Below are 26,905 nucleotides of genomic sequence, written 5' to 3' on the forward strand. Positions count from 1 at the left end.
GCAGCACAATGAGTGTTACTTTCAAAAGCAGTGTTCAATTGAATTCATTCAATACCAAATTTGGATGATTAGTATCGTTCTGATTCTAAATAAGCTAAAGTTGAGGTAGTTCTGATTCAGTAGACATCTTTACATGAAGTTATTGTATAGCAAAATATCTAATCTTAAGTTTGTCCTTTTTACTTTAAATATTTATTTGAATTGCATGACAAGTGGTTACATGATGATTCATCAATTATGCAAGGTCATTGAGTTTTTAATTCTTAAATTTGGCAACCTCTAAAACTAAAATGTGTCAACAAACATGAAGCTAATTGCTAAAAATGTAGTAGTCATTAAGATTTCTCGCTCTGTGCATAAATCAAAGTCTAAAAATAAACAATTTGTCTGTCTTCTAAGCTTTATGCATACATGTTTGCTCATCTTTATTGATTTAGAATTCATGGTTTCAACGAATAAATTAGCTTTATCTGGCACATGAAATATTGAAGGTTTTTTCAACTTGCTATATCTAAGCAACTTGATGTGTGGTTTTGAAAAACAGAATATACTGGAAATCTGAAATAAAATTTAAAAATACTGGAAATATTTGGGTCAGGCAGCAACTGTGGAGAGAAAACTGTTGACTTTTCAGATCTGATGACCTTTCACCAGGTCTGGGAAAAGTTAGAAGTACAGGTTTTAAACAAGATGAGTGGAATACGGACATTAAGGTAAGTCGATGATAAAATGGCAGGCAAGAGAGAGCTTTGCAGAGCTAACCAGAATGATGTATGTAGCATTTAAGTATTTATTACCTTCTGCAGAACTGCACTTGATGTTTACACTGATGGATAAAGTTCCAAATGGGATTGAGCCAATGTTAAAAGATTTGGAAGAGCACATTATTAGTGCTGGATTAGCAGATATGGTGGCAGCTGCAGAAACTATCACTACTGTAAGTATTTAAATATAGAGCTGGTGGGTAAATGATGTTTCAATGAACCTCAGTTACTTAAAAGTAAATGATGAAAATTGAGTTGAAATTTTAAGAGTTGTTCTTGATATTAATTCTTTGGGAAGATAAGGTGTATGGAGTCACGGTTTAATGACTTGTTTATATCACCATTCAGCAATTTTTAAACCTTGAGCTTTTCTTTTGTCTCAAAAATATTTGAAGATATTTTCAGATTTAGTTTGCATGTTTCGTTTTCTATTTATTGCAGCTATTTTAGTCAGAACAGGAGATGGAGTAATAAACGTTCAAATTAATCCTAGTTAAAAAGATAGATTTTATGGAATTTTGCATAGAAGTTTAGAATTAAAGATAGTTTTGTTTCAATTCTTTCATGGGATGTAGGAAGGCTGGACCCAGCAATTTTTGCCTATCCCTAATTGCCCTGAGTGGCTTGCTAGGGCATTTAAGAACTGTGGGTCTGGAATCACATGTAGTCCAAACTAGGTAAGCTTCAGATTTTCTTCTCCAAAGGACGTTAGTGAACCAGCTGGGTTTTTTTTATGACAACCGACAATGGTTTTGTGGTCATCGATTGATTTTTAATTCCAGATTTTTATTGAATTCATATTTCACCATCTGCCGTGGTGGGATTTGTCTCTGGATTGCTAGTCCCATGGAAATACCACGACACTACTGTCTCATACTACTTACACTCATCATAGAATTATAGAACCCCTACAGTGCAGAAAGAGGTCATTCGGCCCATCGAGCCTGCGCCGACAACAATCCCACCTAGGCCCTATCACTGTAGCCCCATGTATTTAGTCTACTAATCTCCCTGATACTAAGGATCAATTTGGTATGGCCAATCCACCTAATCTACCTGCGTATTTTGGATTGGGAGGAGACCAGTGCACATGGAGGAATCCATTTCACACGCAGGGAGAATGTGCAAACTCCACACAGACAGTCATCAAGGCTGGAATTGAACCTGGGTCCCTGGCACTGAGAGCAAGATGCTAGTTACTGTGCCAAGATGCTGCCGATAGTATTTTGGAAGAAAGTGATTTATATGAAATTTTATTTTTCTTCTAAATTTTCTTTGATTTTCCCAGCATTGCGTTAATTCCTGACAAGTGAGCTTATTCTCAGCCCACACTTAATTAAATGATGACCACTGGAAGGTGCATAAGAATAGTCTAAGATGCTTTTGATTTTCTCTGGATTTGCTAAACATGCCATTGTATCTAGTCCACCAGGCATTCAGCATAGTTAAGATCTAGATAGGAAACTGAATCACCAGTTTTTACTTGTGAAACATATTGAGAAACCTTTTCACCACAATCATTTAAAGAAATCAGCCATGAACTTTTCATATAAATGAGGATACAGGTACTAGGTATATTAGTGGCAGTTCAGAGAGTTGTGTCTGAGTGTTTCGATTTTGTGATTTAAAGACTAGAACATCTCACTATTGATAAATTGCAAAGCTTCAAGGATTAAAACTATCCATAATTCAATTTTTCATGACTATGTAAATTTAACTGTTGAAAGATTGTATGACATAAATTTCAGCTATATACATCACAAGTGAAGTTAGCAATTGAGATGTTTAGCTTTTGATCCTCCTTTCATGTCTTTTCCAGGCTATCTGCCTTAATTATTTGGATAAAAGCAAATTACTGTGGATGCTGGAATTTGAAACTAAAAGGGAAAATGCTGAAAAATCTCCAAGTCCGGCAGCGTCTGTAAGGAGAGAGAAGAGCTGACATTTTGCATCCAGATGACCCTTTGTCAAAAGCTTTTGACAAAGGATCATCTGTACTCGCACAACAACTCTTCTCTTTACAGATGCTGCTGGACCTGCTGAGATTTTTCAGCACTTTCTCTTTTGATTAATTATTTGTGTGTCTGTTTATCTTGTGGTCTCTGTTTTGTCACTTAAGAACTGTCGTTCTTAGCTTGTCAAAAAAAAAACTTTCATTTCACTTGGTGTTTCAGATAATCTTATCCAGATTGGCAATTTCAGTAGGATGGTCCATAGCACCGTATGCTGGTGTTAAAGTAGGACACTTGTGTTAGTTTACATACCTTTTAACATAAAGCCAATAATTTTATTTCTTCGCTGCAGGATTCTGAAAAATATGTAGAGCAATTGCTTACGTTGTTTAATCGATTTAGTAAATTGGTGAAAGAAGCATTTCAGGATGACCCTCGCTTTCTCACTGCTAGAGATAAAGTAAGTGGATTTTTGCTTTAATGTTAATGAGGACTAGGAAAATTTTCAAGTCAGAATACTTGCAAACACTGGCATCAACTTTTATTAATAAAAATAATTGCATTCAGCTTGCAAACTGTAAAAACCCCTCATTAATATTAAACTTTGGGTCCAAGCTTACTGGCCATTCAAGCCAGTGGGATTTTCTGGTCCTGCTTATGGTGCCCTCACCTTGGATTTCCTGCCAGTAAGAGGTGCATTCAATGGGAAAACCCTTTGACAACAGTGGGAGCAGAAGATTCTGCTACCAACCAATGCAGGGCCACCTCCCATGGTTGCTCAGTAAATCCTGCTTTTGGTGTTTAATCAAACGAAGTTGAATTGTTGAAACATGGCTGATATAGTTCAAACCTTCATAACCTTTAAAACAGTTTGTTTTAAAAGAACAAAGAACAACCCAGCACGGGAAACAGGCCCTTCGGCCCAACGAGCCCGCGCCGCCGCATCGCCCTACACCTATTCTACCCTGCATGTCTATGAATGGGACCCTACTCAGTCAGATTCAGGGAAGAAATAGTGTCAATTTGGTGGAAACCAATTAGCCTAAGAGCACATCTTTGGGGTGTGGGAGGAAACCGGAGCGCCCGGAGGAAACCCACGCAACCACAGGGAGAATGCGCAAACTCCCACAGACACAGGCCCAAATCCATGTATCTGCACAGCTAGCAGTGCTAGTCACTGAGCTGTTGTGGAGCCCGTCTATCGGTCCAGGATCAAGCACACACACCGACATGAAGTACTAGGCCACTCCTGGACTTCCAAGAGCTTTTTCTTTAAATCTAGATTGCATTTATTAGCTTATTGTATCGAAACTATTGAAACTTATTGTATTTAGTTTCTCAATTTCTCATTGAAAAAAATGTCTTCCAAACAGGCATATAAAGCAGTTGTGAATGATGCTACCATATTTAAACTTGAACTGCCATTGAAGCAAAAAGGGTGAGATCTTTTAGAATGCTATTACTAATTAACAATTTTGAGTTACAAAGATTGTTAAATATTTTATTGGTAGAACAGTGGAAAAAATTGGAAGTTATCTTTGTTCAGTTTCAAGTCGCTCCTCTTGGACCAACATGCCCAAAGATTAATGTTTCTCTCTCCCAATAATTTCCTTAATCTGTCATGTCCTGAAGATATTAATTGTGATCATACTTCACAAGTGAACTTGAGCAATAAGTACTTGTAATGTCTTTAACTTTATAAATATCCCAAGGACTATTATCAAACAAAATCTAACATCAAAGCACAATATATTGTGACGCTTGACCAAAGTGGTAGGTTTCACATGCTGTTTTAGAGGAGGAGAACAGAGGGTTGGAAAGGTTTATGGAAGGAATTCTGGAGCTTATGGGAACAGGCATGACCGCCAAAGGTAGAGGGATTTCAAAATTGGTAATGTGCAAGAGATCAGAATTGAAGGGGGTGCAGAGATCTTTGAGGGATGTAGAATTGAAGGGGATGCAGAGATCTTTGAGGGATGTAGAACTAGAGTGGCAAATAAGGAAGGCAAATGGAATTTTGGCATTACTAATGGAATAGTCGGCAAGTGCTATTGGAACTGACTAGGGCAGTGGTGAGACCACATCTGGACTACTGTGCACAATTTTGCTCTCCTTGCATGAGGAGAACATAAATGCATTAGAAGCAGTTCAGAGAAGGCTCGCTAGATTGATTCCAGGGATGAAGGACTTGTTTGCTGAAGAGAGATTGAGCAGTTTAAGCTATTACTTGCTGGAGTTTAGAAGAATGAGAGGACTTAATTGAGGCATATAACATGCTAAACAGCTGAACACTAAACAAATTTGAGAACAGATTTTTCATACTTGGTTTCAGGGTTGTATGGAGCAGGTAGAAAGGTGGAGATGAGGCCGAGGTGAAATCAGCCATGACTGTATTGAATGCCGGAGCAAGCTTGAGGGACTCAATTGCCTGCTTCAGCTCCTGGTTCCTGTGTTCTTAAGAAATTTTTGCTAATCTAGTACTGATGCCTGGCAAGTGGTGTGACAAATCAGGCACTGGAGGGGGGCCAAATGAGGTGGTGTTGAAATGAATCTGGGTGTCATCAGAGTGGGTATGATGTGTTTTTGGATAATGTCCCCAAGGAGCTGTGTGTAAATGAGAAATCAGATAGCAGGTCTAAGAGAGTTCAGAAGTAATGGTGTGGGATTGAGAAGAGAAATTGTTGTAGGTGGTTTCTGTCTGTGACTAGATAGATAAGAATGAAACCAAAACACTTGATTCTGGAGGGCATCTAGCCAAGGCTGATCCTGGCAGGAATTTTCTGCAGGAGTCACTACAGAACAATCAAAAGGGGGCATTCCATCCTAACCCAGTGGCTAAGGCCAATTTTTATTACTCAGATCGTTAAGAAGTCTGAGAACTTTGGCTGAGGATTTGTGGTATACGGAACAGTGCTTTGACTGTGAGATCTCTTACAAAATGTCAACTCTTTAAAATATCCTGCACTAAGCAAGCAAGTGATATTGAATAATAACGCTCAGAGCTATGGAGCAAGGTTTCAACATTGTTTTAAACTGCAGTCTGCCTAGTTCATCAATAAAGTTGCAGTGAGCAAAATCTGTAGTGGGCTATGGTTGAGAAGAGAAACAATCAAAGTCATGTTTAATAATGTCTCTATCTCATGGCCAGCTTTCAGCAGCATTAACATTCAGTGCAAAGTCTGTATCTGTGCTACACATCCTTGGGTTGAGTTAAAAATGTGGAGATGCTGGCATTGGACTGGGGTAAACACAGTAAGAAGTCTGACAACACCTGGTGTTGTCAGACTTCTTACTGAGTTAAAGATGCAGGATAACTTATAACGAAAGAGGAGTAGATCAAGTACTTTGGTTTCAGAAGTATGATCATTTTCTATTCTCTCTGAACCTCTTTTCCAAGAGACCCATCTCTTGCTCCCTCAATGCCCTTATCAATCTGTAACTGCTTAATTACCCTTCCTGGTTACCATGCTGGCTGATATTGTTTATGGTTCTTTCACTTGGGTACTATCCCTATCTTTCCAAAGTTATTTTTGGAAGAAGATGCATACTTGACCCATCTGTCCCCACAAACTTCTAAGCCATTCCTAATTGATAATCCGTCTTTAATTTACTTTTCCTCTCTAAGGTCTTTGCCCATGTCATCATAATTTGTGTTTTGTGCCTTTCCCTTCAACAATTCCTTGCTTGAAACCATCATGTTGGCCTTTGCCCTCCTCACCGCACCAAGACTGCCCTGGCCATCCTCTGTGACTGTCACCATAGTGTATTAGCTCTTCCTGTATTCGATAACCTTTGCAGTTGACCATTCTGTTGCCCTGAGATTTAATTTCTCCCAACATCCTCCTTGATGGCATTCCATCTTTGACCTGCATAAAGTCTGAATTGTCCTAAACCATTTTTCAGCACAAAATCCCACTTGTCCAGCCTAACTAACCCAGATTGGCTCTGTAATAAAAACAAAATATGCTGGAAATACTTAAGTTGAGCAGCATCTGTGGAAACACAAAAGAATTAACGTTTCAGCTCTGTGACATTTTATGGGTGATGGAGGCTCTGATGAAGGATCATCGACCAGGAACATTGGGTGGAATGTTGTTGAGGCATCGGGAGTCTGGTCTGCTGGCTGAGCACTGGTGAGAGACCCATGCTGCCTCTCTTTTGGGAAGATCTGCTGAACAACAACCAAATATTCAGTGGTGAGGCCAGTGGTGAACTTTACCCTGCAATTAATACTCTAGGGGCAGCAGTCTCACCTACTGAGAAATGCTGGCCAGTTGGGGCTGGCAGCTCTTGTGTTCAGCAGCAGCAGCACTGGGAAGGACACGGCTGTTGCTGGCGTCACAGGATCAGGGAGCAACCCAGGCCAAAGGTAAGTAATGTGAGGGTCACGAGGAGGGTGAATCAACAGCAAGGATCTTAGCAGCCCCCAGCTTCTTCCAGTCCATTGACCAAAGGCACCGAGTGCCTGATCTAGAGACCTTTTCCCTCGATTTTTAGCTGCTATGCATGCTCCATTGCAATAAAGCTGTTAGCTACTGGGTTAATTCCAGTAGTAGCAGGCAGTGGGCCTCTTAATTGGCCATCTAACTGCTTCAGTGAGCAGCAGAGCAGAAAGGTTGACCGTGGGCCTGATAGAATCTGGAAGGTGGCAGGACTCCAATATGCATCCGTCCTGCCTAAGTAAATGCATCTCCTGTCTCCAAGCTCCCCACTGGTGAGAGCAGAAGATTCTACACGTTAACTCTGTTTCTCTCCACAGATGCTGCTGGACCTGCTGATTATTTCCAGCATTTTTTTGTTTTCATTTCAGATTTCCAGCATCTGCCATATGTTGCTTTTGTATAAATATTTACCTATCAGGAATAGTAATAATAAAACACAGGTCATCATGGGTTATGCTTGTGTGGCTCCAATGACTTGTTCAATATGGGGAACTCCACCGTCAGCTAGGAAATGGTGTGCGTATGACAGGCAAAATAGACAAACTTAGCAAGTCTTCTAAAATTGTGTATCGAGCTGTTAACCACAAGATATAATCCTGAAACTGTTCAGTGAAAAATGAAATCTGACTCCATTACAATATTTCTAATGGTGAATTAAGAATGTCATTTGAAAATTACTTCTTAAATATTTCACACTGATCTTTTAATTTAGAGTTGGATTGAAAACTCAGCCTGAATCGAAGTGCCCAGAACTACTTGCAAATTACTGTGACATGTTACTAAGAAAAACACCACTTAGTAAGAAACTTACTTCAGAAGAAATTGAAGCAAAGCTAAAAGAAGTGGTATGTATATTTCTGACACTACAGGTTTACACCTCTATTCAGTGGTCTAAATGGGTCCCCTTGACCCACTGCCACATTCACTACCCCCCCCCCCCCCCCCCCCCCCCACACACACACACACACACACACACACACACACAGAGGAAATCATCAGAAATCCAGGTGACAATTTAAATCCTGCTTTTAGTAAGAATCACCTATATTCAATTTTACAGAATTTAATTTGTCATGTGTTTCATAGCAAAACAAATTGCTCTGCTGAAATGAAATGTGAAAGTATTTTTTCATGCTCCGTTTCTTTGAAGATGACGAGTGAGCATCACAAAATATTTTGGCAAGGTTTGGACAATTTAATAGTTTCCTAGTGTACATTGGTTATATTCTTGATACGTTTAATTGATTTTTATGAACTAGAACAACCCAATCTTCAGTTTAATCTAATAGGATTGCAATACATGTCCTTTGCTGTAGTATACCTTGATTTTTCAGCTTAAAATTTCCAAAATGCTAGGTCTGTTTTGAAGAGCACATTTCATTTGGCTTTTAACAAACATTTGATATCTATTTTAAAGTTGGTATTTTAAAACTCCTGTTTAAGTCAAAAGTGTAAACAATTGAAATAGGAAAAACATGTTTTTCTTAAGCTATTTCTTGCATTCCTATACATATCAGTGTGAAGCTGACCCATGGTTGTGCAGATCCATGTCAATGAAAACATGTTATGCTCCAGTTAAATAAATGAGAATCATAGTTATGCAGCACAGAAGAAGGCCATTCTGCTTTTGCCAGCTCTGAAAAAGCTATCCAGTTAGTCCCACTCCCTGTACTTGTCACAAAAAAATGTTTTCCCCTTCCAAATATTAATTCGATGTGCATTAGAGTTTTGACTTTCTTTCAATCTGGAATGCTTCTGCGTAGGGACATGTAAGTTTGTCTCTGCACAATTCTTTACATTTCAGAGGAAACCTATATAGTTTTCAACTATTTATGCTTGCAACAGTTCTTCCAACTGTGCAGTTTTGTTCAGTCACAGCATTTGTTGCCCATCCCTACTTGCTGCTAAGAAAGTGCTAGTGAGCCACTATCTCAAACTGCTGTAATTTATATGGTGTAGGTGCACCCACAGTGCTGTTAGGAAGAAAATAATACTGTTGATGAATTGAAAATAACCACATGAAAAGTATTGTCCCAATGTTAACTTTGGGAACTATTTCAACATACTGTTGTTTTGCAGTAACAAATTAACAGTATTGATTACTTTTTGTATGATTTCCTTCGGCATATTTACTTTTGTCCAAGTTGATTTCTAAACTATGTTTAGATACTTAGGCACGGATGTTTCCTTCAGCATCAATCTTGAATGTACCTTTTAACACTATTGTCAGGAGTGGGTTAAACTTAGTTTTGGTTCCCACTCCGCTCCATAGTTGGAACAAGATTCAAACAACTGTATTTCCATGTAGGAAAGAAAAAGCTGATTGGAAAAGTAGTAGCAGCAGTCATCTTCAAAAATGCTTGAATTCTCGTGCATTATTTTTAACAGCTACTTGTACTGAAGTATGTGCAAAACAAAGATGTCTTTATGCGATATCATAAAGCTCATCTAACACGGCGTTTAATCCTGGACATATCAGCCGACAGCGAAATAGAAGAAAATATGGTGGAATGGCTTAGAGTAAGTAAATTTAAAAATCTATTTTTTAATGTTTCCTCTTCCTGCTAATGCAGACTATAATTATTTTTATTCATGGGAATGCTGGCAAGGCTAGCATTTATTACCAATCCTTAGTTGCCCTTGAGATGGTGATGATGCACTACCCTTTTGAACTGCTGTAGTCTGTAAGGTGTAGGTACACCCACAGTGCTGTTAGGAAGGGAGTTCTAGGATTTTGACCCAATGATATTGAAGGAACGGTGATATATCTTTCCAAGTCAGGACGGTGAGTGGCTTGGAGAAGATCTTCCCAAGTTGTGTTTCCAGGTATCTGCTTCTCTTGCCCTTCTAGATGGCAATGTTCATGGATTTGGAAGATGCTGCCTAAGGAATCTTGGTGAGTTCCTGCAGTGTATCTTCTCGATAGTACGCACTGCTGCCACTGTTTGACAGTGGTGGAGAGTGAATATTTGTGAAAGGGGTACCAATCAAGTGGGCTGCTTTTGTTCTGGATGATGTCAAGTTTCTTGAATGTTGTTGCACTAAATCATAATGTTTGGGATCAAGCCTCACTCTGGAGATTTCAGTACATATACCTAGGCTGATATTTCATCGCAGTACTATGGCAGTCAGAGTGTCTGCCTTTCTGACATTAAACTGAGGCCCTTTCTGCTGGCTTATGGTGGGCATAAAAGTTCCAGTGGAACTATTTGAAGAGTAAGAAGTCTCACAACACCAGATTAAAGTCCAACAGATTTATTTGGTAGTAAACGCCACTAGCTTTTGGAGTGCTGCTCTTTTGTCAGGTGAGTGGGGAGTTCTGATCACAAACAGGGCATATAAAGGCACACGCAGTTTACAGAATACTGATTAGAATGCGAGTCTTTGCAGCTAGTCAGCTAATCAAGCCTTAAAGATGCAGAAAATGTGAGTGGAGATAGCATGAGGATGGTTTCAACCGGGATCTTGGGTTCATGTCGCACTATCTGTAACCCCCAGGACTTGCCTGGGCTTGCAACATCTCACTTACTGTCCTGTCTGGAAACAATACACATCTTTTTAACCAATGCTTAATGCTATCTCCATTCTGTAAACTGTTTGTGTCTTTACATGCCCTGTTTGTGATCAGAACTCCCCAATCACCTGACGAAGGAGCAGTGCTCCTAAAGCTAGTGGTGTTTACTACCAAATAAACCTGTTGGACTTTAACCTAGTGTTGTGAGACTTCTTACTGTGTTTACCCCAATCCAACACCAGCATCTCCACATCATGACTATTTGAAGAGGACAAGGATTTCTGAGTTGTCTGGCCAACATTTATCTCTTAACTAACAAGGAATGTTTTGGATATGTTAAGCTTGTGAAAGCTGTATGAGAAGCAAGTTCTTTTTAAATGAAATGAGCCAAAGTAGAGCTGCATGACCATTTTCTTTTGTGATTGCCAATTAAATCTTGTCATTAATTGTCATTGAACTTTACTGCCAAGGTTTGGGATGTATGTTTTGCCTGAGATTATAGGTTGTCTATTACGAGCTCAGCAAATCTGATCCTAACCTTGCTGTATGATGTTCCCACTGTCCAGTGAGCCTTTGAGTTAAATTATCTATGTAACACCCAAAGCTGGTCATGAGTAAGCTTCCCAAGCTGTAACTGACAATTAAATGAAGCATGTGTGTATGTAGGTTTTAGGGGTGGGGTTAGGGGTGAAGAAAAGGGAGTGCAAAACAAAAAGGAGGAATACTACTTATTTTGGCTCAAGTCCTAACCCTTCCTAATTGACAAGATGCCTTCCATACCCAAAGCTGTGGGGTTGCTTTTAAACCTAACCCACTACTGACGTTAAGATTCGGTCTTAATACACATTCAATTTCATCTGTTATCCAGAAAAGAGATTCATTCAAGTCTGGATTGCATATGTGAAGATTTGGGCATTACAGTATAACAAACTACCATTGCAATGTGTGTTATGGTTATTCTATACCTCTTGCAGAGACATAAATCAGTGGAGACAATGCAAAGAGCTGCAAGACTTGATCTATTGTGGCAAAGGTCTGAGTTAGGAGAGAGGATTGCAGAAACCTTTCAACCTTGCAAAGGTGCATCTAAAATGTAAATGAAAAGGAAAGATGAATCTAGAAGTTGCTATTAATTAAATTGAGAGTAGAACAAGGATATAAATTCAAGCAAATAAACTTTGAGATGAATATCATTTCAGACACGGTCCAATTAATGCATCGAAAGAACTCACTGGGAGAGAAATGGTGATGAAATCTTGGAATCAGTTTAGAAAAATTTGGCAAGGCAGTGCGAGGATTTTAAACTTTTTGCATGGATGGACCAAATAATCTTCCTCATTTGTAACTAGCTGTGAAATTAAAACCTCAACATCGCTTTAGAAGAATTTACGACACCAAGATTGGTGGAGTAGTGGATGAGGTGGAGGGCTCTTACAGACTGCAAAGAGACATTGATCGGATGCAGAGCTGGGCCAAAAAGTGGCAGAGGAGTTTAACCCTGATAAGTGTGAAGTGATTCATTTTGGTAGGACAAACTTGAATGCAGATTACAGGGTCAATGGCAGTGTTCTAAGGAATGTAGAGGAACAGAGAGATCTTGGGGTTCATATCCACAGATCTCTGAAAGTTGCCACTCAAGTGGATAGAGCCGTGAAGAAGGCTTACAGTGTGTTAGCATTTATTAACAGGGGATTTGAGTTTAAGAGCTGTGGGGTTATGCTGCAACGGTACTGGATTTGGTGAGACCACATTTGGAATACTCCATTCAGTTCTGGTCACCTCATTATAAGAAGGATGTGGAAGCATTGGAGAGAGTGCAGAGGAGATTACCAGGATGCTGCTTGGTTTGGAGGGTAGGTCTTGTAAGGTTGAGGGGGCTGGGGCTTTTCTCTTTAGAGCATAGGAGGATGAGCGGCGACTTAATAGAGGTTTATTAGATGATGAGAGGGATTGATAGAGTGGATGTTCAGAGACTATTTCCTCAGGAGGATGTGGCTGTTACAAGGGGGCATAACTATAAAGTTCATAGTGGGAGAGATAGGGATGTCCAAGGTAGATTCTTTACTCAGAGTGGTTGGGGTGTGGAATAGACTGCTGCTGTGATAGTGGAGTCAGACACTTTAGGAACTTTCAGGCGGTTATAGCTTGATTGGACATAGCTTGGCACAACATCGAGGGCTGAAGTGCCTGTACTGTGCTGTAATGTTCTATGTTCTAATTTATTTGCAGTGCTCAAATTATTTTTCAAAAACATTTCAAGGAATATGAAAACATATTCAGCGGCATGGGCTTGTTGGGCCAAAGGGCCTGTTTCCTGTGCTGTGTTCTTTATATAATGTACTTTGACAAAATTCCCAATTAGGATTCCTAATTAAACAAAGTCTCAATAATCCAAAGTAGAATGTAATTACTGTATTAAATTGAAGATACTTATGAAATGTCAAATGACAGACATCAGTGATAATTGTTTCAACCTAGTTTCTAATCTACAATCCTGGAACTAAATGTAAACTTGTCAGATTTCCCGAAGAGCAGCACAAGGATTAAGACAAACTGCAATTGAACAAATGGGAACTTTAAATTTAATGGATATATCTAAAGTATTTAGCATGTCAAGCTTTTGAGAAAAAAATGCATCATGAATATATGAAGAATTGGATTGAACTGACAGAAAAATGTGAACATCTGGGAATGTTGGAAATTTTAAATTTCTTAATGAAACAAAGAATACAAGTCTCCTAATGTAATACTTTAAAATGTACTGCACTTTTAAGAGTACTATATTCAATCCTAGTTCTCAGTCTACAGAAATAAGTTATATTGTGACTCTCAAATGTCCCAAGCTCCTTCAAATGTAATGTGTTAGTTAAAATGCAGTCACTGCAATTATGTGAAAGAAGCTGTTCTGCATGAAGTGTTGTTGCACGAATAACAATGATCAGTTAATAGAAGCTTAGGGTTGAGGGAAGGAGGGTTGGGCTGGATACCAATGTCCCATGTGCATTCCAGAATAGATAGCTAATTTTGGAGTTAACATATCATGCAAAATACACTGACTTAATAAGTTGCCACATTTATTTTGATTAGCCAAGTGTAAATATCTATTTTTTCATGCTATTAGTGTTGTATATTTTTATAAGACAGAACCTAAAATAAAAAATCTTTGTTTAGGAAGTAGGCATGCCTGCTGACTACGTGAACAAGTTGGCCAGAATGTTCCAAGATATTAAAGTGTCTGAAGATCTGAACCAGGTTTTCAAAGAAATGCACAAAAACAATAAATTGGCCTTACCAGGTATATTTTGCTTTTCTTTGGGAGGATTTTTTCAAACTGTCAGTAGTGATTACTGATTTAACATGAAAATAAAATGCTACATTATTTGAATGCTTAACTTGTTTAAAGATTGCAGTTATACCTGTGTAGATTAAATATAATCAAAAATGTTGTTCATAGAAAAGAAATGTTATTTCTAGGAATAGTAAGTCTAATAGTGCAAGAAAAGTATCTTACAAGAAATGCTATCCAACTAATTTTGTTATAACTATTAATACTATTTAGCGGACTCTGTGAATATCAAGATTTTAAATGCTGGTGCCTGGTCACGAAGTTCAGAGAAGGTATTTGTTTCTCTACCAACTGAACTAGAAGATCTTATCCCTGAGGTGGAGGAATTCTACAAAAAAAACCACAGTGGTAGAAAGTTGCATTGGCATCATCTCATGTCTAATGGAATTGTAAGTAGCAGAACATTTTTGGTCCTGATATTTAACCATAAGACTTTATGACTGTTTTAGGCAACATTTGGTTAGGTTTGTTGCTAAACTTGCCCCCCATAATTTTAAAAATGAAGTCAGCCAACAAATGATATTAATTTGTTTTCTGAGAATAAATTAAACAAGAAAACCAGTTTATAAACCTCTTTAAAAAGCAGAATTATTGGCTTACATTTGGCCAGATTCTGGATGAATCTTATTTTTTAATTATTCTAATGCTTACTCAGGTTTTAAGCCATGTAGTAAAACATTTTGATGTGGAGATGCTGGCATTGGACTGGGGTAAATAAAGAAAAGTGTCTCAACACCAAGTTAAAGTCCAACAGGTTTATTTGGTAGCACAGGCCACTAGCTTTCAGAGCGCTGCTCCTTCATCAGGTAAGTGGGAGTTCTGTTCACAAACAGAGCATATAAAGACACACTCAATTTTCAAAATAATGGTTGGAATGCGAGTCTTTACAGGTAATCAAGCCTTAAAGGTGCAGGCAATGTGATGGAGAGAGGGTTAAGCACAGGTTAAAGAGATGTGTATTGTCTCCAGCCAGGACAAGAGATGAGTGTGTGTGTGTATGCTACAACAATGGATGAATGAACAGCACTCGACAATCATCAGGCAAGAGTGTTCTCTTCCTGTTGGGGAATACTTCAGCAGTCATGGACATTCAGCCTCTGATCTTCAGGTAAGCGTTCTCCAAGGTGGCCTTCATGACACACGACAACACAGAGTTGCTGAGCAGAGACTGATAGACAAGTTCCGCACGCATGAGGACAGCCTCAACCGGGATCTTGGGTTCATGTCACACTATCTGTGTTTTGTTGTTGTTCATCCATCGTCATTGATGAGGACCTCGGCACCATTAGTCATTTTGAGGCTGGTTGCGGTGTGTTCGAAGATGACTGATCAGGCCAATTTGGGCACGGAATGTCCTGGCCCATATTGGACAGACTTGTGTAGACACTTTAGTTGTTGCGTTGGTGGCTCTGGACTTGTGCAGCTCGCGCTTAAGTTGTGCTTCAGCAATACACCTTGCTTCGTGAGCTTCACAGCCTTTGTGGATGAGGCAGTGCCAGGTAGGACGGTTTTGTGCCAGTGTTTTCCAGGTGGTCTTGTCAATGTCAAGCGACTTCAGGGACTGTCTTTGAAACGTTTCTTCTGCCCTCCACGCGAGCATCTTCCAGCAGAGAGTTCCCCAAAAAGGAGCTGCTTGGGTATGTGCTTGTCTGACATACGGATGACATGACCTGTCCACCGGGTCTGCGCTCTCATCAGCAGTGTGTGGACTGATGGTAGACTTGCTCTAGAGTGTCTGGTACTTTGTCTTACCATCCGCGTAATGTTCTGCGAAGACAAATCGTGTGGAAACGATTGAGCTGTTTTGCTTGCCTTCGATACACAGTCCACGTTTCACAGGTATATAGGAGGGTAGTGAGTCCCCTTTGATTGTGATTATGGGTTCTGTGTACAGTGCATGAGGAGCAGGCTGGTGCATGACTTCGGTCTTTTTAATGTTGATGGTGAGTCCAAAGTTGTCACAGGCAGTGGAAAATTTGTCCAGACTGACTTGCATCTCTAGGTCTGAGCCAGCATACAGGGCACAGTCATCGGCAAAGAGGAAATCTCACAGAACAGTCTCCTTCATTTTGGTAATAGCTTGAAGTCTCCAAGTTGAAAAGCTTCCCGTCCACTCGTTACTTGAGGCTGATTCCAGAAACACTGTCCTGGAAGGCATCATTCAGCATGGCAGTAAACATCATGCTGAACAGTGTGGGTGCGAGCATACAGCCCTGTTTGAGGCCACTGGTGACTGGGAATGCCTCAGAGTATTCTCCACCATCCAGTACTCTGGCCATCATGGAACTGGTGTACCATCTGAATGAATCTGGGGGGGGGGGCAGCCGAACTTTGACATGATCCTCCACAGGCCTTGCTGGCTTACAGTATCGAAGGCGTCCGCGAGGTCAGCAAAGTTTGTGTAGAGCTCGCGATTCTGCTCCTGACACTTCTCCTGAAGTTGGCGCGCAGCAAAAATCATGTCAGTAGTCCCATGACCTTTGCGGAAGCCACACTGTGACTCTGGAAGCAGGCCCAGCTCCAGATGAGTGACCAGACGATTTAACAGGACTCTTGAGAGTTTTTCCTGTGATGGAGAGCAGTGAGATTCCTCGGTGGTTGCATTCTTGCCGATTGCCCTTCCTCTTGTAGAGGTATACGATGGAAGCATCTTTAAGTTCCTGAGGAATGGATCCTTGCTTCAAAAGGACTGGAACAAGTCGCTGAGCTTCTCGATAAGCGCAGGACCAGCAGCTTTATAGATCTGTGCGAGTATGGCATCTGCCCCAGGGCTTTGCCACTGGATAGCTAGCTGACAGCTTTCGTGATTTTGGCTACTACCGGTGGATCATCCATGGCGCTGTTGATATCAACCTGGGGAATCCTGTCTATTGCCTCATTGTTAATAAATATGGTTGGTTGAGGACAGCTTCAAAGTGTTCAGCCCATCTCTGCAGGATCTGAGCCTTCTCTGTAATGAGAGTTGTACCATCTGTACTCAGGAGGGGGGATCTCCCGAGAGATTGAGGTCCGTAGAGAGTGTTGACGGCTTCATAGAACTGTTTCAAGTCGTTTCTGTCAGCATATCCCTGTATTTCATCTGCCTTGGCGCTCAGCCAGGCATCCTGCATTTTACAGTTTATTCTGGACTGTCCTGCGAGCACTGGTAAAAGCATTTTTCTTGGTAGCTGAAGATGGGGCATTCTGACAGGCCCAATGAAGACAGTGCTTTTCAACAAGTAGAGCCTGTATCACCTCCAATCTCATCAAACCAGTCATGCAGCTTGCAGGTGGAGAGCCCGAGCGTCTTCAGCGCACGTGTGGACAAGCATCCCTGAAGCATTCCCAGTCATCCTCAGTGCTGCCTGCGAGGTGTAATTCAGCAAGCTTGATTTCTAAGTCTTCAGCCAGTGCTGAAGCGATGTTGGGGTTCTTTAGCTTGGCCGCATTGATTCTTTTCATAACCTTGCTTCCTTATGGTCGCCTCTTGGGTCTGATGTGGACCCTCATTTTGGAGACGATGAGCCTGTGATCTGTCCAGCAGTCAGCACCACACATGGCGTTGGTTACTCTAACATCCTGCCTGTCTTTTCTCCTGACAATGACATAGTCGATAAGATGCCAATGCTTAGAGCAGGGGTGCATCCGAGGAGGTCTTGTTACGGACAGACAGACGAAGATAGTGTTGGTGATGAGGAGGTCGTGTGCTGCACAGGTCTTCAGTTTGAGTAGGCCATTACTGTTACATTTGCCCACTCCATGACTCCCTGCCAGATTGCAGAGTCACACCCTACTTTTGCACTGAAATCGCCAAGCAAGATCAGCTTGTCGGTACTGCTCACTGCTGACAGTAGGGCGTCTAGTTCTTCGTAGAACTTGTCTTTCATCTCGTTCGCGTTGTTCATTGTGGGGGCATAGGCACTTATCAGGATGGCTTGACTTCTGTTCCATAACAGAAGCTGTAATTTCATAGACTATCAAGTTTCTGAATAAGTTTCCTGACAGCGAATCCAACTCCAGCATGATGATGCTTATTGCTGCTGCGACTGCTCCAGAAAAAAGTGTATCCACCTCCAGTTTCAGTCAACTGACTTACGTTGGCAAGACGAGTTTCGCTCAGGGCTACAATGTCAATGTTGTATCTTGCAAGCTCTCTGGCAACTAAGGCTGTTCTTCTCTCTGGTCTGTCTGCTGTAGGGTTGCCCAAAAGCGTGTGCATGCACCAAGTGGACGAGAGGACCAACAGGACTAGAGGGCACAGCCTCAAGATAAGTGGGGGGGGGGGTGGTTTAGAATGGAGTTGAGGAGGAACTTCTTCACTCAAAGGGTGGTGAATCTGTGGAATTCTCTGCCCGTTGAAGTGGTGGAGGCTACCTCGCGAAATATATTTAAGATGCGGGTAGATAGGTTTTTGGTAGGCAAGGGGATTAAGGGTCATGGGGAGAAAGCAGGAAAGTGGAACTGATCCACTTCAGATCAGCCATGATCTTATTGAATGGCGGGGCAGGCTCAAAGGGTTAGATAGCCTACTCCTCCTATTTCTTATGTTCTCAAGTGCCAATGGTGAGCAGTGTCACCTTGTGTTTTATTTTGTGTGTTCAACTGCAAGGTGGGATCCCTGCCAGCCGCGGTAAACTGGCCAGGGTGTAGTGAAGCAGGCAATGTTTAGGGCACCTTTTCTAGCCCCTTCCTCACTCAATGGAGGTGAGCAGTGCGTTCCTGAAGAGGACTGCTCAGTCGCCCAGGTAGACGCCGAGTTCCACTGCTGCTGCGGTCAGCGGAAAACGACCATTAGACCTGAGCCACCTGCGTGCAGGTCTGTGACTACAGCTCCCAGAGTATCCAAACCTGCTGCTTCACCGCTCGTCCATCGCCACAGGACTTCAAGAGTTGAACAGGACACTGATGATGATGGTGTCGAAACTAGCGCTTGGTTTGGATTAAAGTGAGGGAGAGTTGTGCAGCGTCAGCCTCACTCTTCCCAATTCCCATCTAGATCCAGTGGCAAGATAAGAGTCAAGATGGCTGGAGGTGGGACTAGGTGCAGTGGATGACCAGGATGTCTTCTGTGTCTTGTCCTGCTCTTCACGTTCCATGGCACTTGCAGAGGCCACCTTCTTGACCGTTGGACCTTTCATTGGTCTCTTCCAATCAATCCGCCAGACTCCGTCTTCACATGCTGGGATAGACATCTCCCTACCTCGCCTGGTTTAGCCGGCTTGTCGAGGCCATTGCCTGGGGTGTGGCCGCTGTCGCATGCAGACAGCTACGGGGAGCCACAGGTGAGATCTGAGTGCCAGATGGGGACAAGGATGGACAAACCACCCTGAAAGGAAGCGACGTGTTCCCCACCAAAGGTATTACCTCTCCCTGACACCCCATATATGCTCCACACTATCTGTAACCCCTACAACTTGACTGAGCTTGCAAAATCTCACTGTCCTGGCTGGAGACAATACACATCTCCTTAACCTGTGCTTAACCCTCTCTCCACTCACACTGTCTGTACTTTTAAGGCTTGTTTACCTGTAAAGACTCGCATTCCAACCATTATTTTGTAAATTGAGTTTGTCCCTTCATATGCCTGTTTGTGAACAGAACTCCCACTCACCTGATGAAGGAGCAGTGCTCTGAAAGCTAGTGGCTTGTGCTACCAAATAAACCTTGTGTTGTGAAAATTCTTCCTGTATAAGACACTTTCCCATGAAAATATATCCTAATTTCTACTTATTTTTAATTGACAGCAATGTTATGTTTCTTAAAGCATATTAACGATTGTGCATGAGTCGCAAAAACCCAGCCTGCAGGTGCAGCAGGTGGTCAGGAAGGCTAATGGGATGCTGGCCTTCATAGCGAGGGGGATTGAATATAGAAGTAGGGAGGTCTTGCTGCAGCTGTATAGGGCATTGGTGAGGCCGCAGCTGGAGTACTGTGTGCAGTTTTGGTCACCCCACTTACGCAAGGATATTTTGGCCTTGGAGGGAGTGCAGAGGAGGTTTACGAGGCTGATACCAGAGTTGAGGGGGTTGAGCTATGAGGAGAGGCTGAATAAACTAGGCTTGTACTTGTTAGAGTTTAGAAGAATGAGGGGAGATCTCATTGAGACATATAAGATGATGAATGGGATGTTTAGGATAGAGGTGGAGAGACTCTCCCTGCTCAGAAAGGACAGTAGGACTAGGGGGCACAGCCTCACAATAAAGGGGGGGGGCGGTTTAGAACGGAGTTGAGGAGGAACTTCTTCACTCAAAGGGTGGTGAATCTCTGGAATTCTCTGCCCGTTGAAGTGGTGGAGGCTGCCTCGCTAAATATTTTTAAGACGCAGGTTGATGGGTTTTTGATAAGCGAGGGGATTAAGGGTTATGGGGAGAGGGCGGGAATGTGGAACTGAGCCACGACAGATCAGCCGTGATCTTATTGAATGGCGGGGCAGGCTCGAAGGGCTAGATGGCCTACTCCTGCTCCTATTTCTTATGTTCTTATTACAGATGAGCTGCATCAAAGTGAGATGAATTGTCTGTATTGTAGATTTTTAAATTGTATCTCTCTCTTGCATTTTGATCCAATGGCAGTGCTGGAATGTTAAATTACTGATCAGTAGCTCCTGCTGAAAAGTGCAGGTGTGGATCTTCATTGACAGGATTATGCTCAGTTGTGATGCCCCAAGCTTCCAGTGATGTAAGAACCTGCCAAAATTTGCTGTTTAATTGGCATGAGGGATGATCATTTTTGTGAGGTACTGCAGGGCATCTGGAATTGATTAAATTGTATCTAAGTAGTTTCTGTTGCAATTGGGAGTGGAAAATAGGGATAAATGAACCTCTCCACATATAATTCCAATGGGCCTCCATCATTCAACATTTAGTGAATAATCTTATCTATTGGTTTAATTGCTGGCATTGAAGTGGAAATGATTAGTGCTGAAATGGCCCAGCCAGGATTAAAGTTGACTCTATGTAATACATTTCTGTAAGTGACCTGCTAAACATTTTAAAATATTTGAAAGACAGCTGGAAGCCAAACTAAGACTCCTACACAGCTCTTGAGTTTCCTTCTGCTTAAATCAAATGAAACTGAGTTTTTTAATCAACTTGCAGTGGATAATAAACAAAAAAACCACAATGCACAATCATTGTTGTAGATATACAATAACGCCAACAATTTTCTCCCTCCAAACAGATAACTTTCAAAAATGAGGTTGGCCAGTATGATTTAGAGGTTACCACATTTCAGTTGGCAGTACTGTTTGCCTGGAACCAAAGACCAAGAGAAAAGATTAGTTTTGAAAATCTAAAATTAGCAACTGAACTTCCAGATGCAGAACTTAGGAGAACATTATGGGTAAGTCGTATGTTAACATTTCTCTTATCTTTTTCAAATATCAGTGTGGGTAGGTGACCTTGTTGAAGCATGATATAACAGTGACTTGCTTTTACAGATAGGGCTTTTTATAATAGAAAAATGTTCCAAATGCTTCACAAAAATGAGAAAAATAAACACTAAGCTAATGAAGAAAGGGTGACCAGGTACTTGGGAAGTGGGCTTTAAAGAAGGATTTTGAAAGATAGTAAGATGTGTTTTAGGGTGGAAATTCCAAAGAGAGAAATTCAGGTAGTTGAAATGAAAGCCATCAGAATTATGGAAAATGGAGAGTGAGGGGGTTGGGGTGGGAGGTGTGTATGTGGTTACAGTGCTGAAGACTGAGTCTGAGGAATGGAGAGTTGGAACTTCAGGACAGAGAGATTGCAGACCTAGGGGAATAATTAATTGAGGGCCAATGGCCAACCTTACTGGGATTACAATGGATGTAGCCCAAATAATTTGGGATCACAGATTGGCACCTGGAACTAACATAATACAGGGCTGCATCTGAAGAGGCGATTGTTCTGTAAAAGGTTAAGCTGTTCACGCTCTCACAGGTGAGAGCAAACATTGGGCTACCAAATTCCGAACTCCTTGAATTATGAAAAGGATAGGAAGCAAGGTGAAGCACAAAAAGGGTGCAAGTGACATGTCAAGTGAATAATAGAATTGAGAACCAGGTTGAATATAGAGGGTTCAGAAGGGAAATGAAAAAACAAATAAGCATATGGCAAGAGACTGGCAGCTGACATAAAAGGGAATCCAAAAGTCTTCTATAGTCAAGCAAATGGAGAGAGAGGGGAACTAAAAGGTGTTCTAATCACAGAAGCATGGAGTCATTGCCGAGGCACTAAGTGAGTAAGTCATAGTGCAAGTGAAGGCAGTTGGATGGGCCAAACTTAATAAAGAGGCACTAGAAAGCCTGATTAAACTTAAAACTTGGTAAGTCACCAGGACAAAGTGAGATGCGTCCAATGGTACTGAGAGAAATAAGGGTGGAAATAACTAAGGCATTGGCAATCATTATCAATTCTCCAGGTGCCAGAGGACTGGAAAATTGAAAATATTACATTCATGTTCAAAAAAAAGGTGATAGTTAAACCCAGAAACTGCAGATTCATCAGTTTACTCTTTTGTGCTGGGAAATCTTTTGGAAAGAATAATTTGGGACAAAGTTAAGTCATTTGAATAAATGTGGATTAATTAAGGAAAGTCAGCACAGATTTGAGGACACATCTTGTTAAATAATTTGCTTGAATTTTTTGAAGAAGCATTAAAGTGGTTTGATGAGGGTTTTATAGTTGATTTTTACATACATGGACTTCCAAAAGTCATTTGATAAAATGCCACATAACAGGCTTGTTGTCTTAAGAGTTTTTGACTTGCTAAATGTGTGAAGGATGGGTGAAATGGGTGGGAAGGAAGCCAGTGACATTTTGGGCAACAAATACAATTCTGTTTGATTTATCCTCCTTCCTAGTTGTAATTATTATTATTACTAATTATTATTATCAAAGGGCTATCTACTTCAATAGCATGTGAGCATGTTTATATTTTTTAACTTCCTGATAAAAGGTCATTTGACCTCAAATGTTAGCTTTATTCCTTCCCACAGACGCTGTCTGACTTGCTGAATATTTCCAGCATTTTCTGTTTTTATTTCAGATATCTATTCTTTTTGTGTTTGGGTTTTCTCCCTGACTAGTTTAAAAGCTGCCCTCCAATTACAGCATTTGTAAGCATTTAGGTATATGCTGGTGACGCAAGGGTTACCTCACTACCGGGCTCTTTGACATCATGGTTGACACACTGTTGCCTGGTTGTTTACATAGTGGTGCATGATCCAGAATTTTTTTCTGCATTCCAGCTAACCAAAACCGTCCTGAAACTTTTGCACCTTAATCCCCCATTCGATCTTCTTCCCTGGCTGTTTGCTAAATCTCCTGACTGCTTCCTTGATGACTGACACACACACACACACACACACACACACACACACACACAACCTGAAATTGGGTTCAATTTCAGCCTTGGGTGATAGTGTGGAATTTGCACATTCTTCCCATGTCTGCATGGGTTTCTTCCAGGTGCTCCCGTTTTCTCCAACACTCCAAAGGTCTGTGGGTTCAGCTGACTAAATTGCTCCTGAGTGTCGGGACTGAGCAGGGTAAATACTTGGGGTTATGGAGAAAGGGTCTTGGTGGGATTGTTGTTGATGAAGGCTTGATGAACCGAATGACGACCTTCTGCACTGCAAGGATTCTATGATTCTATGAATTTGTACAAAACTAAGCTTGCATGTTATTGCATAATAAACCTTCCTCCCCATTAGGAATGTTTTTCATCAGCTTCGCAATCCCAACACATTGTATTCAGGGTAAAATAAAGAGGAAAGGCTGCAAATGCTGGATATCAGAAATAAAAATAGGAAATGTATAACAAAATGATTAGCATTTGTAAAGAGAAAAGATGGGCATTGAGAAATTATATACCCAAAATCATATAGACTTCCTTCTGTCTTCACAGGTGCTGACGGAATTACTATTTATTTTCAGTATTCAGTTTTTATTTCACACTGAAGTCCAAGTCTGTGCTTACAAGTCCTTCAGTCTTGCTCATCTTACTCATGCATTTTCCCAACTCCATGTTCCAGTGCTTTCTTCTCACTTGCATCACCCCATTTGGTTCTTCTTCAGTGGCAATGTCTTTAGGTGTCAATTCCCCATGCTTTTGAACACTCTCCTTCAAACTCTCCCCCATCATTAGAAGTCTTTATTTAAAAAGAAATCTTTCACTATACTTTTTATTTATCTGCTTTAATTATATTGCTGCCTGTAGAACAAGGTGCTAAACAATTGCGAGTTAATTTTGTACAATAAATGTGTTATGACATTGAGATCATGAATCTTAATTCTTCTGTTTTTGTTCCAAAAGTCACTTGTAGCTTTTCCAAAATTGAAACGTCAGGTTTTACTTCATGAACCTCAGGTCAGCTCACCCAAAGATTTCACAGAAGGCACTCTTTTCTCAGTCAACCAAGACTTCTCCTTAATGTAAGGAATGAAATTTTTGCTTTTTATTTTTAGATATGAGACTGTAATTTTCTCTAAGCTCAATTTTTCAGTCAACTGAATTTTTTTCATTGTACCTTGTTTCTCATTTGTCCTCTTGAGTATTCAGAATTGGATTTGGATGGTATTCAAATAATTTTTGTTGCACCCAGAGAGAGAAGTAGAGTGTAAATTTGTTAAACCTTTGGCAAGAAATTGAATTTCCTTGATGTGCAATTGATTATTCCAGTGTCAAGCTGCACTAAGATCCAATTGTCCAAGCAGCCAATCATGCATAAAAAATTCTGTTAGCCAGGAAATGAAAGGCATCAAAAATCAAATCACTTTATTAACAAAACCCAAAGCAAATATTAGGGTAAAGATGGAAACTGAAATATGGAAAACAAACTTGTTTAAAAACTGATTTAAAATGAGTAATTTAACAACATCCCACATTTTTTTAGATGCAGTTGTTGAACTCTAGTTGTACTGTCTTTAAAATCCTAGTTACATATCATTGAACAAGGCTTAACTTTTTATGATAGTGGAAAATGCGAAGCTTTTACCAGATCAATTGATTTTGCTGATTGCTTGCCCAGCGATAGTGGAGATCCACAGCGTGGCCTGAGAGTAAATGAATATAGAATACAACTCCAGAATTTCCTGGCTAACCTGTATTTGGGCTAAATCCTGACGTTGTAGTCAAATTTGGAGAGGTAATGACAGCAAATGCAGACATTTAACTCGTAACCCTGTAAACTCGCACTAGTATAAACTAATCAAGTTTAAAAAGCTTTTTCAATTTCTTTTAAGGTTGGGGAATGAGGGAAAGAGTTTAATCTGAAGCCATGGATAAGGATTTAGCAGGTTAAAATGTGTATGTGATGGTGACATTGGACTGTTGAAAAAGGAAATTAAAGATTTCGTTCAAGCTGTTCAGACCCCATAGAGCAACACTTGATGACAATCAGGAAGTTGGACTTTGATTAGATCATGTTAGAGGAAGTAACTGTGCAACTGTATGATGTGCTTTGCATTAAGCACTGCCATCCTATGGTCAGCAAGACAGAAGGGAGACAAAAGTCAAAAGATGTTGAAAATTTGAGAGATTTGATCAACTAATTCAGGGAACTGAGTTATTAAGAAAGACTGGGGGAACTTAGGGTTATCAGACTTGAAAGGATGTATATGCCATACTCTGGAAATATATAAAACCATATGTACAGTATTAGGCAAATCTAGAATATTGCAGAGAGAAAAGTGATAGATGGGGAGAAAGGGTCCCATCTCAGGAAAGGGAAATTTAGGACAGACATTCATGATACAAAGATCAATCATGTTGAACTGTTGCCTGCTTTGTATTTTGTAGGTTAATAAACTTTGAGTTGCCCTGTTCAAGTGTAGTGCAATATGCATCAGCATCTTGGTGTACGACAGCTAGCTGGGTAGCGGATGGTCTGGAATAAGCATCAGTTTTCTTGTTCACCCTCGATGCATGCTTAGTTTTCTTCTGCTGGGCTGTCTTCTGTACAGTCTAAATTGAGCTAGGTTGGGTGGAGTCGGGGAGGTTGTGGAGAGGAACTACCTGTCACAGTAGGCTGCGGTTGAGAGAAAGCCAATGTTCTCCCCTTATTGAGGCTTTGGATTTGTATTAAGCTGTAGTGGTAACAATTGTATAGTTTATGATATAAAAATTTGGTAAAGGATTCATTCAAGTAATTTCATTAGATACTAATTTTCCAAGATTACTTGTCTAACTTTTTTTAAATCAGAAGTCCTCTATTCTCCTACCAAAAAAGAATGTTATATTCAATAACATGTGCTCCTTCCAGCAAGAACAGCAAAGTTCAGAAGCGGGGAAAGATTAATTTAATTGGAAGATTACAACTAACTACAGAAAGAATGAGAGAAGAAGAAAATGAAGGAATAGTCCAGCTGAGAATATTACGCACACAGGTATATTTTAATGAGTATGAACACTGAACTCTTTAACATTTATTGCGATTAACTTTATTAATAGTTAACATTTGTATGTTGAAATCCAATTTTTTTTGCCTTTGCGTTCCCAGTAGGGAACCTTGTCAATAGCAGTACAAATTGAAAATTTGGGTGCACACGTTATATGTTTTGTGACCATTTAAATTAGTTAAGTGAGATGGCTGTGATGTTTCTGGTGATTGAATAATTTAGCACTATTCTCTATCAGAGCTCATGTATCAAGAATGACAAAAGCGACATGTTCCATTTGGAACCATGGTCTTGGGGTGTAGGTGGGGTATAAAGCCTTCAGTGGGGATTGCGAAAAATGAAAAGGGAGGAAATTTTTCTCTCCCTCTATTGAAATATTTCCCTTTTGGACAGCACAACATTTTGGCCTCGCAATGCTTAACCAGGTGGTGATAGGGTACAGATTTGTACATGTTCTTTTCCATATTGGTGAGTATCTGACCCATGGATATTTTGGCAAGTTACTGAGCAGAGATAGAGTTTTGTCAT

General features: G+C 40.6%; 1 protein-coding gene across 1 annotated transcript in view; it reads left to right on the forward strand.

Moving 5' to 3' along the window:
• Window positions 1-26,905, forward strand: part of LOC145349025 (cullin-5) — an 87,931-nt gene that overhangs the window by 55,806 nt on the left and 5,220 nt on the right. The window contains exons 9-18 of the mRNA XM_080197255.1: window positions 807-937; window positions 3,069-3,176; window positions 4,090-4,154; window positions 7,871-8,003; window positions 9,547-9,678; window positions 13,844-13,967; window positions 14,232-14,407; window positions 21,177-21,338; window positions 24,294-24,412; window positions 26,242-26,365. Coding sequence (XP_080053381.1) covers window positions 807-937; window positions 3,069-3,176; window positions 4,090-4,154; window positions 7,871-8,003; window positions 9,547-9,678; window positions 13,844-13,967; window positions 14,232-14,407; window positions 21,177-21,338; window positions 24,294-24,412; window positions 26,242-26,365 — 1,274 coding nt within the window. The remainder of the gene's footprint in view (window positions 1-806; window positions 938-3,068; window positions 3,177-4,089; window positions 4,155-7,870; window positions 8,004-9,546; window positions 9,679-13,843; window positions 13,968-14,231; window positions 14,408-21,176; window positions 21,339-24,293; window positions 24,413-26,241; window positions 26,366-26,905) is intronic.

The sequence above is a fragment of the Carcharhinus amblyrhynchos genome, chromosome 10 (assembly GCF_965287045.1).
Source record: "Carcharhinus amblyrhynchos chromosome 10, sCarAmb.v2.hapA, whole genome shotgun sequence".
In the NCBI taxonomy this organism is placed as follows: domain Eukaryota; kingdom Metazoa; phylum Chordata; class Chondrichthyes; order Carcharhiniformes; family Carcharhinidae; genus Carcharhinus; species Carcharhinus amblyrhynchos.